Here is a 13,666-nt window from a genome sequence, read left to right on the forward strand (position 1 = left end):
TATAAGTGGTTTAATATCAGGCAGAGTCATGGGGACACCAGATTATGTATAATTAATCAGTGGGCTGAACTGCTCCTGAATGATTGAGAGTCAAATCAATTACTATTATCATCATCCATGATTATCTTCATTATATCACTAGGAATTATCAACTGGGGTAGCTAGGTGGTACACTAGATTGAGCACTGGGCCTGGAGTCAGGAAGATCTGAGTTCAAATCCAGCCTCAGACTACTAGCTCTGTGACCTTGGGCAAGTCACTTAATCCCTATTTGCTTCAGTTCCTCATTCATAAAATGGAGACACACTGGAGAAGGAAATGATAAACCACTCTAGTATTTTTTTCCAAGAAAACTCTGTGGACAAAGTCCACGGGGTTACATAAAGTTGGACACACTTGACTGAATAACTGAACAGTAACAACAAACATGAACTAGAAAACTGGACTCACAATAGCCAGTGGTTCCCAAGAATGTTCCCAACAATGTTGTTGCCCAGTACTTTCCCCAAGTTCACCAAGACAAGAGGATATCAGATAATTTCCTGGGATAAGAGCCAGCTTCCTCTTGAAGCTCTCTAAAACACTGGCACACAAACTTAAAAAAAAAAAAAATCTGCTTCTAACATCCTCTCCCTCCCAAAGAAGATAAATACTTGAGAAACAAGGTCCTGAAATGCTAATGTGGTGACTCTCACTTCCTCTCTACTCCTTACCCTGCTCCAGTTTGCATACTTACTGCAGTGGGGCACCCAGTCTGAGGAAGAAAGCTCTGTTTTAAGAGTGGTTCCTTCCCAAGAGAATTCATGTTGCAATGTGTTCATATTGCTGTCTCACCTCCCAGAAAATGCCAGGATGGTCCCTTGGACGGCCATGGCTCTGATTACAGCCACAACCTTCTTTTCCTGTCTGGACCCTGGGAGTTGTCATTCCTGCCTAGAGGTAGGTGTTAGAGGATTCTGTACTATTATGTGTTACCCTGCCCCCTCTCTTGTGGCTTCTCTATTGTCTCATCTCAGAAAAAAAAATTGTTTTTTGAAAAACTGTTTAAAACTTTCCAGTGTGGGCACCAAACAGGTGTTTGACATTGGGTAAGAACCTTCTCTCTCTAAGCGTCAGTTTCCTCAACTATAAGATGAAGGAGTTGGAATAAATGATCTCTAAGGTCCTTTTAAATTTTAACATTCTATGTTCTAAGCTTCCTGCTATACCTAAAGCTCTATGAACTTTGATCTAGTTTACTTTACTTTACAAAACAAAACAAAACAAACAAACAAAAAAAAAACCAGGGACTTCACAATGTCACAAACATACAGAAGAAAAAAAAAATATCTTAACCTTGTTAGTGGGGCTGGCAGCCTGAATCTAGATTTGCCCAGGGTGCTAAAAGTTAGCAACCTAGGCTTTGTCTGATTGATGGACTCTCAGCCCCATAGGAATCTCAGTAGAAACTCTTAAGAGTTGGAGGAAAGTGCTTTGTCTTCAGAGTTCTGTTGGATTTTTTTTTCTCCTAGGGGTTTGCTCTTTTAAACTAGAACCACCTCTCTCAGTGGGGGGCGGTGCAGAGAGGGGGGCATCTCAGTCACCCTGATCTATATTTTGCCACTGGACCCAAATTGTTCTGGAGAGGAATATGAGTATGGTGACTTTGCACAACCTCCCTCATTTAAATCCAATTCACTTGCAAGTCATGGCATCATCTACCTGATGTTATTGTCCTCTTCAAGAATGAAGGACAAACAATACCTGTGTCAGTTGTGTTTGTCACAAGTTTAACATAAATATATTTTGCTATCTATGCCAAGAGGTCCTTTTGTGACCCTTGCTGCTAGGCTACATAGATTGTATGAAGTAAAGCCCAGACTCAAACCTGTAATTCTCCCCCTGTCTCTAGCTGTGTCTCACAGATAAACCAACCAGTTTAAACATAAGACATTTCAGTTGATCCAATGGCCATTTTGTTTTAAATAAAATACCCAAGAGCTGGTTTGACAAAATAATCTGGTTTATGAGTCATGCTTACTTTTATTTTCTGTCCACTGGCTTAACAGGTCACTTTGGAATCATATGCCAAGACTACATTCCTCTCCAAGGGGTGGTGCTGGGTCCTGGTGCTGTGCCTAGAATCTTTTTATGTCAAAACTGAGCGAGGCCTTAAGAAACAGAATGTTAGAACACTCATTTTGAGATTTAGGGGAGAGATCTTTGACTGATCTTGGCTGTTAACCTTTTCTAATAGATTAGTTTATAGAATGGTTAGCTTAAGAAGGATAACAAGTTTCTCAAAGCTTTATAGAGTTTTACAGCAGAAAAGAGGGATGATAAATTAAAAAGGGGGAAAAAAGATGTTGCTCAGATGCTGAATTCTTCCTGCTGAAATTCTCCTCCTCTCCCCCCCCCCAAAAAAAATTGCTGGCAGCCAAGTTTCAGACAAGAAGATTAATTGAAACATCTGCTTGGAGCATTCAAGTTTCTGTCATTTCTAAGTGAAAGTTAGTATGGAAGCCCATGGAACATTTGGACTTTCTCCTTGTGGTGGATTATTTGGGTTTCTACAAGAAGAAGGTATAAAAACAGGAGGGAAATATAGGCGAAAGAGATCATAACATCCAGTGTCTGGCATTCTGGGAATTTTTCCTGGCCTTTTTCAAAGCTATCACCATGAAGATTTCTCCTCAGAAAGGAATGGATTCTAGCTTTAGATTCCAGCTGAGGGCATCACACAGAAACCTGGGAGCCAAGATCACCAGGGACATAGCAAATGATTAGAGCAGATAAACATTTTCTGTGTATGTGCATCTGGCCATGGATTTTTTTTTTCTTTTATGAACATTGGGGCCAAGAAGAGACAAGTGGGAATGATATTATTAAATTTTCACTATTTTGTATCCTAAAGTGCTAGGAAATATGTTTAGACAAAAGTCAATACAAAGGAATAATTTTGCAAGAAAGAATAGGGCTCATAGAATTGATTGTTTTTTTCTCTTAATAAACAACAAATTTATTTGCTGATCACATATTTAATATCTGGGGTTTGCTTGTTCCCTAGAAAGTACTCTGATTATATTACTAGGGTCAAAAAGTAAAAGGGACCCCATGCACTGTTCCTCAGTGTCTGCTAAAGGTCTACTCTTTCTCTGTATATCCTAATTGACCCCTTCGGGATACAGGTATACTTTGGGCTGTTCAACAAATATGCTTTTGAAAAGTTTTTAAAAGCAAAATCTCTGATTTTAGTCCAACTCTCTGATTGACACAGTCTGTATAAGTAGATATAGGTTCTTATGGAAACAATGTTGGTGTTAGGATAAATAAAACTACAGTAAGTCCTTTTTTCTCAAAAAAATTCATTTTTATCAAAAAATTCATTACATATTACAAAAAATCATATTTTATGGTAAAATATTAGTAACACTTACTGAATATTAATGCAAATTGGTAAAAAAGAAGCCTACATTCATCTACCACATTACTGCTTTACCATGCTTGATGCATATCCAGCAACTATCCAGTGAAGTTATAAGTAGTGTAAGATAGGGTGTAGCTGGTGTAAATAGTATTATTCCCATTTAACAGATGGTGAAATAGACTCAGAGGGCAGAAGTAACTTCCCCCAAATCAGAGGTAATCAATTGAATTGGGATTCAAACTTGGGTCATCTGACTCTGTGTCCACTGAATGTCACTGTGGCTTTGCCTAGGATTGTTTCTTCTAGGCACCATAGTTTAAAGGTTGAAAAGAAAAACAAAAACACAGTAGCTCATAGGATTTATAGTTGGAATGACCTCTGAAGAAAATCTAGTCCCACTTCCTTCATTTTACAATGGAAGAAACAGGTCCAGAGAAGAAAACTGACTTTTATACATTCATAGAGTTATTAAGTGGGAAACTAGGATTTGAACTGAGGTTCTCAGTCTCCAAAGGTAGAACTCTTTAGACTATTCTGCCCTTCTTCCAAAGTCCCTTCAGCTTCTCTAAAGACCCCTCTCTGATTTTCTAAGAAGGGAAAACAAGCAATTTCCTCTGGTTTGTCCAACGCTGTTGCCTAGTATCTGGGAGATATTATTGCTGTTTAATAATAACAACAAAAATAGATAACAATAAAAAACATTGCTACAGTTTGTTCTGGTTTATTTGCCAGCACTATTTCATACAATCCTTCTATCAACCCTGAAAAGTAGATAATGTTGCTATTATACAGGGAATTTTATTACCTTCATTTGACATTTGGGAAACCGAGTCTCAGAGCTGAAGGTCATATAGTTAGCAAGTGGAAGCATAAGAGCTCAGACCCAAATCCTCTGTTTGTAGAATCCATTGCTATTTCCACTATTCCATATCTCTCCCTTTCAAAAACTCTAGGTTGATCAGGATCAAAGGAGAAGGAAATGTTGTGCCACAGTGGAGGAAATATTTCAGATTGTAATAGAGCAAGAAGCAAGGGGATATATAGTACACATCCAGAAATGAACACAGAATTGAAATTGTGGTCAAGAAAACCATTTAATAGTTGCACATAAATGACAATGATTCCGAAGGCAGTAGATTATGGAGCAATGGGACAGTGCATTTCCAGAAATTTAAGCAACAAGTGGAGAGATCATATAATTCCAGAGCTTGCTGGAATCATATAAAATTAAATATTGGAGCTGGATGCTACCATAGAAAGTATTACCCATATCACAGAATGTTGGAGTTATGCAGAATCTTAGTACAATGAATTTTAGAGATGAAAAAGAGATCTTAGGTATCATCTAATTCATTCCTATTCTATTTAAGAGAGAAGAAAATTGAGGCCTAGAAAATGTCTTACACAAGGTCACATAGTGAGTTAATAGTGTCAGAGCTGAAACTAGATAAAGCCCAGCCCAGGCCAAGACTCCTTCCATTTTACCAGGATAATGATCAAAATAAAGGTCAAAGGCCATGATCTCTATCCCGCAGTAGAGTTTCATTTATAGAACATAGACTGTAAAATAAAATGGTAGGCATCTAATGTAAATATAAATATTAGTAGCAGTACTACAACCAATAAAAAATCCTCCCATTTATGTAATGATTTAAAATAACATTTTTGAGGCATTTATTCCAAGTATTACCATCCTCAATTAACAAAGAAAAAAGTGAGGCCCCAAAATATGAAGTGATTTATTTCAGGTCACAGAGCTTCTCTGCTGGAGAGTCAAGAACAAAATTCATGTCTCTTCGCTTACAGCTTTATGCTTGACACATAGAGTCTATTCATAATGAAAAAAAATTACATATGGCCTTAATATTAGATGTGAATGTTAGGAAAAGGATCTTTCCAATTTTAAACGTCTTAGGCTCTTTAAGAGATACCATGGTTTAGTGGAAAGGATGCTAAATTTGATGAGAAAATATCAAGATTTGAAACCAGGTACTGCCGCTTATGAAATGTCTGACCTTGAGGATGCCATTTGATCTTTTTGAGCTTCAGTTTTCTTATTGGTAAAATGAGGGAAATAATTTTTGCATCACTCACCACCCAAGGATGTTAAGAAGAAAGTGCTTTAAAAATGTTCATTAAAAAAATGAAGTAAAAAAATAGTTCCAACTTTTCATTTAGATCCTGAAATGAAGACAATCATAAGCTAGTTACAAGTATCTAGATGAGTTTATGGACATTCAATTTAATATTTGCCACCTAACCCTAGCTGGGTATGTCATAGGTAATAGAAGATGGCACCAGGTATTTAACATCCTCTGGTTCAGGTTTGGCTGAGTGGGTATAAGGAAAGCAGTAAGGGTAAACATGATTGTTCCATATAACGAGCATCAGTGGTTTATCTGTGAATAATACAGGTTTTTCCAAGCATCGAATACCAATGTTCAGACCGAAATTTCTCTGAAGTCCCAATGGATATACCTTCATCCACCCAGAATTTGGATCTGAGCTTCAATCCACTGAGGTCTTTGGCTCCAAGAAGTTTTTCCAGGATCACTGGACTAATAATACTTGACTTGTCCAGGTAATGAGTTCTTATTTATTCTCATTGCTTCTAGAGACCATTCTTTGCAGTGAGACTTCCAAATCCTAACTAAAACTTATTAATTGATTAAGGTTCATTCTCTTCCTTCCTTCCTTCCTTCTTCCTCCCTTCCATCCTTCCTTCACTACTTTCTTTCTTTTTCTCTCTCTTTTTTTTCTTTCTTTCTTTCATAATAGAGGCAACTATGGTATGGTAGAAAGAGCTACAGAGTTAAAAAATAGAGGGTTGAATCTTGACTTTGCTACTTACTCTTCATATGATCATGAACAAGTCATTTAGCCTCCTGATCTTAGTTTCCTCATCTGCAAAATTAGCGAATAGGACTGGATGGTTTGCAAATTCCTTCTGACTTAAAGACTATGTATCTTTTCTGCCCCAGGCCCTGTGAGGAACAGAAAGATGAAAGAAATTCCTTTCTCTCAGAACATTTTATTCTACTTGGATGATAAAATGTGCAGAAAAATAAATATAATAAAAAAGAATATGCTAATAAATAGTGTGAATAGGAAGATATAACTTTCTGTTGAACTGAGCATTGAAGGATGGGCATAACTTTACAGTAAAGACTATTATTAATAATTAATAATGTTAATACTGTGATTATGATGATATGATTTTCATCTTCCTATATTGCTTCTAAGCTTGCAAAGTACTTTCTTGATATCACCCCCTGGGAAGCAAATAGTACAAAATATTTTCCCCATTTTGCAGATGAAGAAATTGATTAAGAGGTTAAATGACTTATCCAAGATCATATAGTTAGTAAGTGTCTGATTCAGGATTCAAATAGGGCAGCAAGAGGAGAAGAGGGAATTCTTCTAGGTGATGAGAGTAGAGTGAGTTAAGAAGCTACAAGTCAAGTTCAGGGAATATCAGGTGGGCTTGAGTGAAGAGGTTGTGTAAGGGAGTAGTGTAAGATATAGTTTACATTCTGAGAGACCTTTATGGTTTATAATGTGCTCTTCATATAATAAACCATTGAGTATTATTAACTTGATTTTACAGATTAGGAAACTGATGCTAAGAGGGATGAAATGACTTGTCAATAGAATCACTCAGTATTGCAGACAAATTTGTATCCAAGTCTCCTTGGATATTCTTTAGAGATCATCTAACATAGTTTCCTCATTTTACACAGATGGGAAATGAGGATCATAGAAGTATAGTGATTTGTCAAAGTTTAAACAAGAAGATGGTGGCAGAGACAGAATGCAAATCGAGCTTCTCTTGGCTGTCAGTCCAATATTCCTACTGCTATGCCATTTTATAATTTGGAGAATGATTGGGAAGTGCATTGGAAAACAATCTAAGGAAGTTGTATTTTACTGCTCCATTTTCTTAAGCAAGAGGCTTTATATTTTGTTGAGAACCTGGCCATAAACTACGTATAGGCTCTTTGAGGCGGGGGAAACTTTAAATCGAAGTATGTCAGAATTGAAAGGACCTCAGAATTCAGAATACTGGTATTACCAGTAATAACAATTAGCACTTTAAGCTTTGTGAAGTTCCTTACAAATGTTATCACACTTAATCCTCAAAACAACCCTAGAAAGTAGGTGCTACCATCATCCCCATTTTACAGATGAAGGATTTGAATTAGACAGAAATTAAGTAATTTACTCAGGTCACAAATCTATTAAGCATCTGAGGATGGATTTGAATGCAGGTGTCCCTGAGTCCAGGTTCAATGCTCTATCCACTGTACTACCAAGCCACCAGCCAGTGGAAGGTAACTTAGAACCTTGAATATCAAAGCTAAAAAAGACCTTAAAACTCAGAATGACAGGGCTGGAAAGGACCTTAGAATTTGAATGCTTTTATGAATGACTTTGAGGATCATCTAAAATTTCTCATTATACAGAGGAAGAGACTTAGGACACAACAAAGTGAAGTAATTTTACCCAGGGTCACTCTAGCAAAGTTAGTAACAAAGTTGGAAAAATTGAAAGTCAGGCCTCTTAATTCCTAATTCAATTTCACTTTCAATTGCAAAATGTTGCCTCTGGAAAAAAATAAAATAAAAACAAAAAAGAAAATATTGCCTCTCTCTAGTGGTAAATAAGTATCTGTTGCCTGATTCATTTAACTTGCCAAGTTTGCCAATATCATTGTCTACATACTTCTTGAAGGAGAGGGTTGAATGGCCAAGCTGTTTTGTTTTGAATTATATATATATATATATATATGAATATATGAATTATGTATAGTATTTTCATGGAAATCACACACAGTCTTATTCACTGCTGTGTGTCTATGGCCTGGAAGAAGAAGATTCACATTTATCTCTGTTTCCTGACCAAAGTCATCAATCACCAGCCATTCCATGTCCCAGCTTCTATTACCACAACACTGAATTCTGTTTAGACCTCAAGTGACATTTTTTCTGCTGAGTTTTCTCTCTCTGTATGCCTGGTGTGATAATTGTGTGTTTGTCTGTACTGCTAGTGTGATAATACTGTGGCTCCACATGCATCTGATTTAATAATGCCATGCCAACAATATCTGCCTGTTTGATCTCTCTCTTGGGGCACATTCACCTGTTGTATGACATCTGTATGGGCAGCTGGGTTGGTAGGATTCTGTCCTGGAATTTTCCTCAATGCAAACAATGTCTCTATACCCCTCTTCTTTGTAGATGTGATATTCAAAAGATTGAAGATGACACTTATCAGGGCCTGTATAATCTCTCCACTTTGATCCTGACGGGAAACCCAATCCAGAGTCTGGGTCTCAGAGCCTTCTATGGCCTGCCAAAGTTACAGAAGCTGGTTGTTGTAGAAACAAATCTTGTGTCCCTGGAGGACTTTCCCATTGGACACCTCATGACCCTGCAAGAGCTATATCTGGGACATAATTTCATCAGTTCTCTCCAGTTACCCAGTTATTTGGCCAGCTTCAGCTCCCTGCAGCATCTGGACCTTCACTTGAATCAGATAAAAAATATTTCTGATGGAGATTTAGAGCCAATAAAACTGAATCCAAATCTCACCCTAGACCTTTCCCTGAATCCTATTCAATATATCCAACCGGGTATCTTGAAGGGGTTTTACTTATCGGGACTAATTCTGAGAGGAAGTTTTCACAGCTCGACAATCATGGATGCTTGTCTTAAGGGAATGACTGGCTTACAAGTTGATAAGCTGGTCCTTGGAGACTACAAAAATGAAATCCACTTGGACAGCTTTGAAAGCAATATCCTAGATGGGTTGTGTGAGGTGGACATTGGTGAATTTTGGATGGTCGCCCCCTCTGAATTCCCTGCTGATAGTAATGGATTTTTCAAATGTTTAGTCAATGTTTCTATTTTCCATCTAGTTATGGCTCCTGTAGTGGAACTGACTAACCTACCAACATTTCCTAAACTGTTCTCCTTGGTATTAACTGACTGCAACTTTGACATACTGCCTATCTTGCCACCTACCTCTTTCCCCTCCCTTAAAGAACTCCGGGTTACTCGCCACAGAGATCTCACCACTTTGTCTAATTTGGAATTTCCCAATCTGGAGCTTCTGGACCTCAGCCAAAATGCTCTGAATGTTTTGTCCTGTTGTTCCAATAAGACATTTGATGCACCCAAGCTGAAATATTTGAACCTGAGTTATAATGCCCACATCAGTTTGGCTAAGAACTTCATGGGTCTTGAGGACCTAGAATCTCTGGACCTTCAGCATTGCCAACTGAAAGGTCAGAATGATTTCCCTGTCTTTTTCTCACTCACAAATCTTCAGTACCTGGATATTTCCTACACAAACACTCGTGTCAAATCAAAACACATTTTCACAGGTTTGAACAATCTCAGACATCTGAAAATGGCTGGCAACTCTTTTCAGGACAACATCTTACATGACATCTTCAAGAACCTGAGTGAGCTTGTCTCACTAAATATTTCCTACTGTCACTTAGAACGAGTACTCCAAGGAGCCATGGAGTCCCTCCACCAACTCCAGGTGTTGGATATTAGCCATAACAACCTCCAGACTTTTGATCCACTCATATGTATGCCTCTTTGGAACCTCCAAGTCCTGAACTGCAGTTACAACAGCATCACAGCCCTGGATGGACAGAATCTACAGGCACTGTCAGGGACCCTAGTTTCTATTGATCTTTCTGGAAACCCCTTTGACTGTGTCTGTGACCATCAAATCTTCTTTCAATGGGTCAAAGAGCATATACAACTCTTGAATGGATCTAACCCAATAACTTGCCAGACCCCTTCTCATACGAAAGATGTCTCTGTGCTGTTATTTGACAATTTAACCTGTCAGATGAAAAAGACCATCATTGCTATGTCTGTTTTGGGCATAATGGTGGTATTTTTGGTACTGGCCTTGGTCTATAAGTTCTATTTCCACCTGATGCTGCTTGCTGGCTGCAAAAAAATTGGTGGAGGGGAAAGCACTTATGATGCCTTTGTTATCTATTCCAGTCAAGATGAGGAGTGGGTAAGGAAGGAATTGGTGAAAAACCTTGAAGAGGGTGTTCCCTCATTCCAACTCTGCCTCCACTACCGAGACTTTATCCCTGGTGTGGCTATTGCTGCCAACATTATCCAGGAAGGTTTCCATAAGAGTCGGAAGGTCATTGTTGTGATCTCCAAGCACTTTATCCAGAGCCGCTGGTGCAAGTTCGAGTATGAAATTGCCCAGACGTGGCAGTTTCTGAGTAGCCAGGCAGGTATCATCTTCATCATGCTACAGAAAGTGGAGAAGTCACTGCTACGGCAACAGGTGGAACTCTATCGGCTACTACGTCGAAACACCTACCTGGAATGGGAGGACACTAGTCTGGGCAGACATGTGTTCTGGAGAAGGCTGAGAAAAGCATTGCTAGATGGCAGAACAAAGAGTCATAAAGAAGTAGCTGAACAGGAGACCAGGTAGCTAGAGTTACCCACTTACAGCTGAAAGGAAAAGAAAGAAGCATAGGCCATTTTCTTTCTCATAAATGTATCTATATCTTGCCTTCCATTACTATAATTCAATGTGACACTGAGTTTCATAGATGTTAGAGTAGGAAGGGACAATGGACACTATGTAGTTCAACCCTTCCTTTTTGCAGATGAAAAAAAAAAAACAAGACCAAGTTTGTATTTTAAATACAAGTATTCCAAACAATCCAAGATATTTAATATTGAGATGGAAGTTTCTTGTTGTTTAGTCACTTTTCAGTCATATCTGACTCTTTGTGACCCCATTTAGGATTTCCTTGGCCAAGATGCTGGAGTAGTTTGCCAATTCCCTCTCGAGCTCATTTTACAGATGAGGAAACTGAGGCAAATGGGGTTAAGTGAATCACCCAGGATCACACAGCTAGTGTCTGAGGCCAGATTTGAACTTGGGTTTCCCTAACTCTAGGACCAGCACTCTATTCACTGTGACACATGAGAAATTAATTAGGAAACAGATAGATCTGGCTTCTGGCATCAGCTCTGCCAAAAACTAACTTGAGTTTTTGACCATGCCATTTCTCTTCTATGAATTTGTTAACTCTTTTTTAAAATGAGGTTTTTTGTTCCTCTCCATCTTTCAAGATCTATAGCCATTTTTGCTACATTAAAATATAATCTCAAATATTTCAGCTAATTCAAGCATTCTTTTTTTATTTCTAAAAATAGTTGTACAAAGAATAAGAGACAATATCCAATCTAGATTTCAGTTTTGAAAAAAAAAGATTCTGGAAATAAATGTATTCTTAAAAAATAAATTTAAAGTGTATACTCTGTGCTATAGAAGTCATTACTAAATCATTACATCCCTTTTGTAGCATTAAAATTGTTTGGATGGAATAATGGTCCTTGATTTTAGTTAGAAAGCATTCTAGTTAGAATTGGCATGATCTATATGTCACATTTTCTAGAGGCAGGGGATTGCATCAACTGACTTCTAGAGTTTTCCTTCTTTGGAGATTCTCAAAGTACAATGGAAAATGCAAACGTGGTTGCTGCTTATTGTGTGATCTTAAATGTAGCTCTAACTTTCTGGGACTTAGTTTCCTCATCTGTAAAATGAAAAGTACCCTTTCCAAAGTGAGGAGAGTGGATAATCTATAAGGTCAAATCAAGCTCTGTATTTTTCTCCTATATCTGTGGAAGAAGAACTAGATTTGGAGTCAAAGGACCTATGTTCAAATTCCACCTCTGTCATTTACTTTATGATGTTAGTCAAGTAATATAACATCTCCGAGCTTTGGTTTCATCATCTATAAAATGAGAAGTTGTATTAGATTTATGCTCTTTGATATTTTTGCATGTGTTGAGGACACCTTTGGCAATCTGGTAGAACTAAAGACCCATTTTCAGAATAATATTTGTTAAAAAAAAGTGACTACAAAAGAAACTGATTATATTAAAATAAAGACATATTTTCCCCAACCTATGTTCGTGAACCCTGAAATGTATATTTAATAATAAATTTATTATTTGTTTTTAACATCCTTTTCTTTTTAAATTTTGAGTTTTAAATTCTCTCCCTCCCTTGAGCCCCTCCTTCAGCCACTGAAGGCAAGCAAAATGATATCAATCATACGTGTTAAATCATGCAAAAATATTTCCACATTAACCATATATTAAAAACAACAACAACAACAAATAAAGAAAGTAAGAAAGTTATACGCTAATGTACACTCAGAGCTCATCAGTTCTTTCTTGGGAGGAGGATAGTATTTTTTCATCATGAGTTATTTGGAATTGTCTTGGATTATTGTATTGTTCAGAGTAGCCAAGTCTTTCACAGTTAATCATCATTGCCACATTGCTGACTGTGCACAATAATCTCCTGTTTCTTCTCACTTCACTTTGCATTAGTTCACATAAGTCTTCCCATGTCCCCCCTTCCTGGCCAGAATGACACCCTCCCCCATCATTTTTTTATAATTCACAGGTACTACATCACAATCAGTTGCCACAACTAGTTCAGCCATTCCCAAGTCGATGAGTATCCACTCAATTTCCAATTTTTTATCAAAACAAAAGATGGTTTTTATACTCAAACACACACACACACATATACCATACACACTTATGCATATATGTATGCATACGTATGTAGGTGTGTATATACACAAATGTATTATATATATATTATATATGTGCATATACATGCACACATATACATCTAGACACACATACATGCATATATACACATACACATGCATACATATACATAAATATATATACACATATACCCACATGTATGTGTGTATATATGTATGTATGTATGTATGTATGTACAGATGTATGCATATGCTTTTCCTTTGATCTCTTTGAGGCACAGACCAGGTAGTGGTACTGCTGGGTCATAAGTTATGCACAGTTTTATAGCACTTTGAATATAGTTCCAAATCGTTGTCCAGAATGATTGTTCATAACTCCACCAACTGTTTAATAGTGTTCCTATTTTCCCTCATCTCCTCCAGTATTTGTCATTTCTGAAAGGTATTTGGTGGTATCTCAGAATTGCTTTAATTTACATTTTGCTAATTGATAGTTATTTAGAAGATTTTTATATGACTATAGATAGCTTTCATCTCTTCTTCTGGAAACTGCCTGTTTATATCCCTTGACAATTTATCAATTTGGGGAATGGTTCTTTTTTTTTATAAATTTGACTCTGTTCCCTATATATTTGAGAAATGAGACTTTTATCAGAGAAACTTGCTGT

At 37.3% G+C, this 13,666-nt stretch overlaps 1 protein-coding gene across 1 annotated transcript; it reads left to right on the plus strand.

Moving 5' to 3' along the window:
* Nucleotides 1–669: 669 nt before the first annotated feature.
* On the plus strand, nt 670–11,110 carry LOC114047392 (toll-like receptor 4). Its single transcript, XM_027868222.1, has 3 exons — nt 670–939; nt 5,821–5,987; nt 8,644–11,110. Exons 1-3 carry the CDS (start codon nt 853–855, stop codon nt 10,886–10,888), a joined length of 2,499 nt encoding a protein of 832 aa, XP_027724023.1. The 5' UTR covers nt 670–852; the 3' UTR covers nt 10,889–11,110.
* Nucleotides 11,111–13,666: the final 2,556 nt, after the last annotated feature.

This window comes from Vombatus ursinus, unplaced genomic scaffold (genome assembly GCF_900497805.2).
Source record: "Vombatus ursinus unplaced genomic scaffold, bare-nosed wombat genome assembly UNPS02014786.1, whole genome shotgun sequence".
NCBI classification, from domain to species: domain Eukaryota; kingdom Metazoa; phylum Chordata; class Mammalia; order Diprotodontia; family Vombatidae; genus Vombatus; species Vombatus ursinus.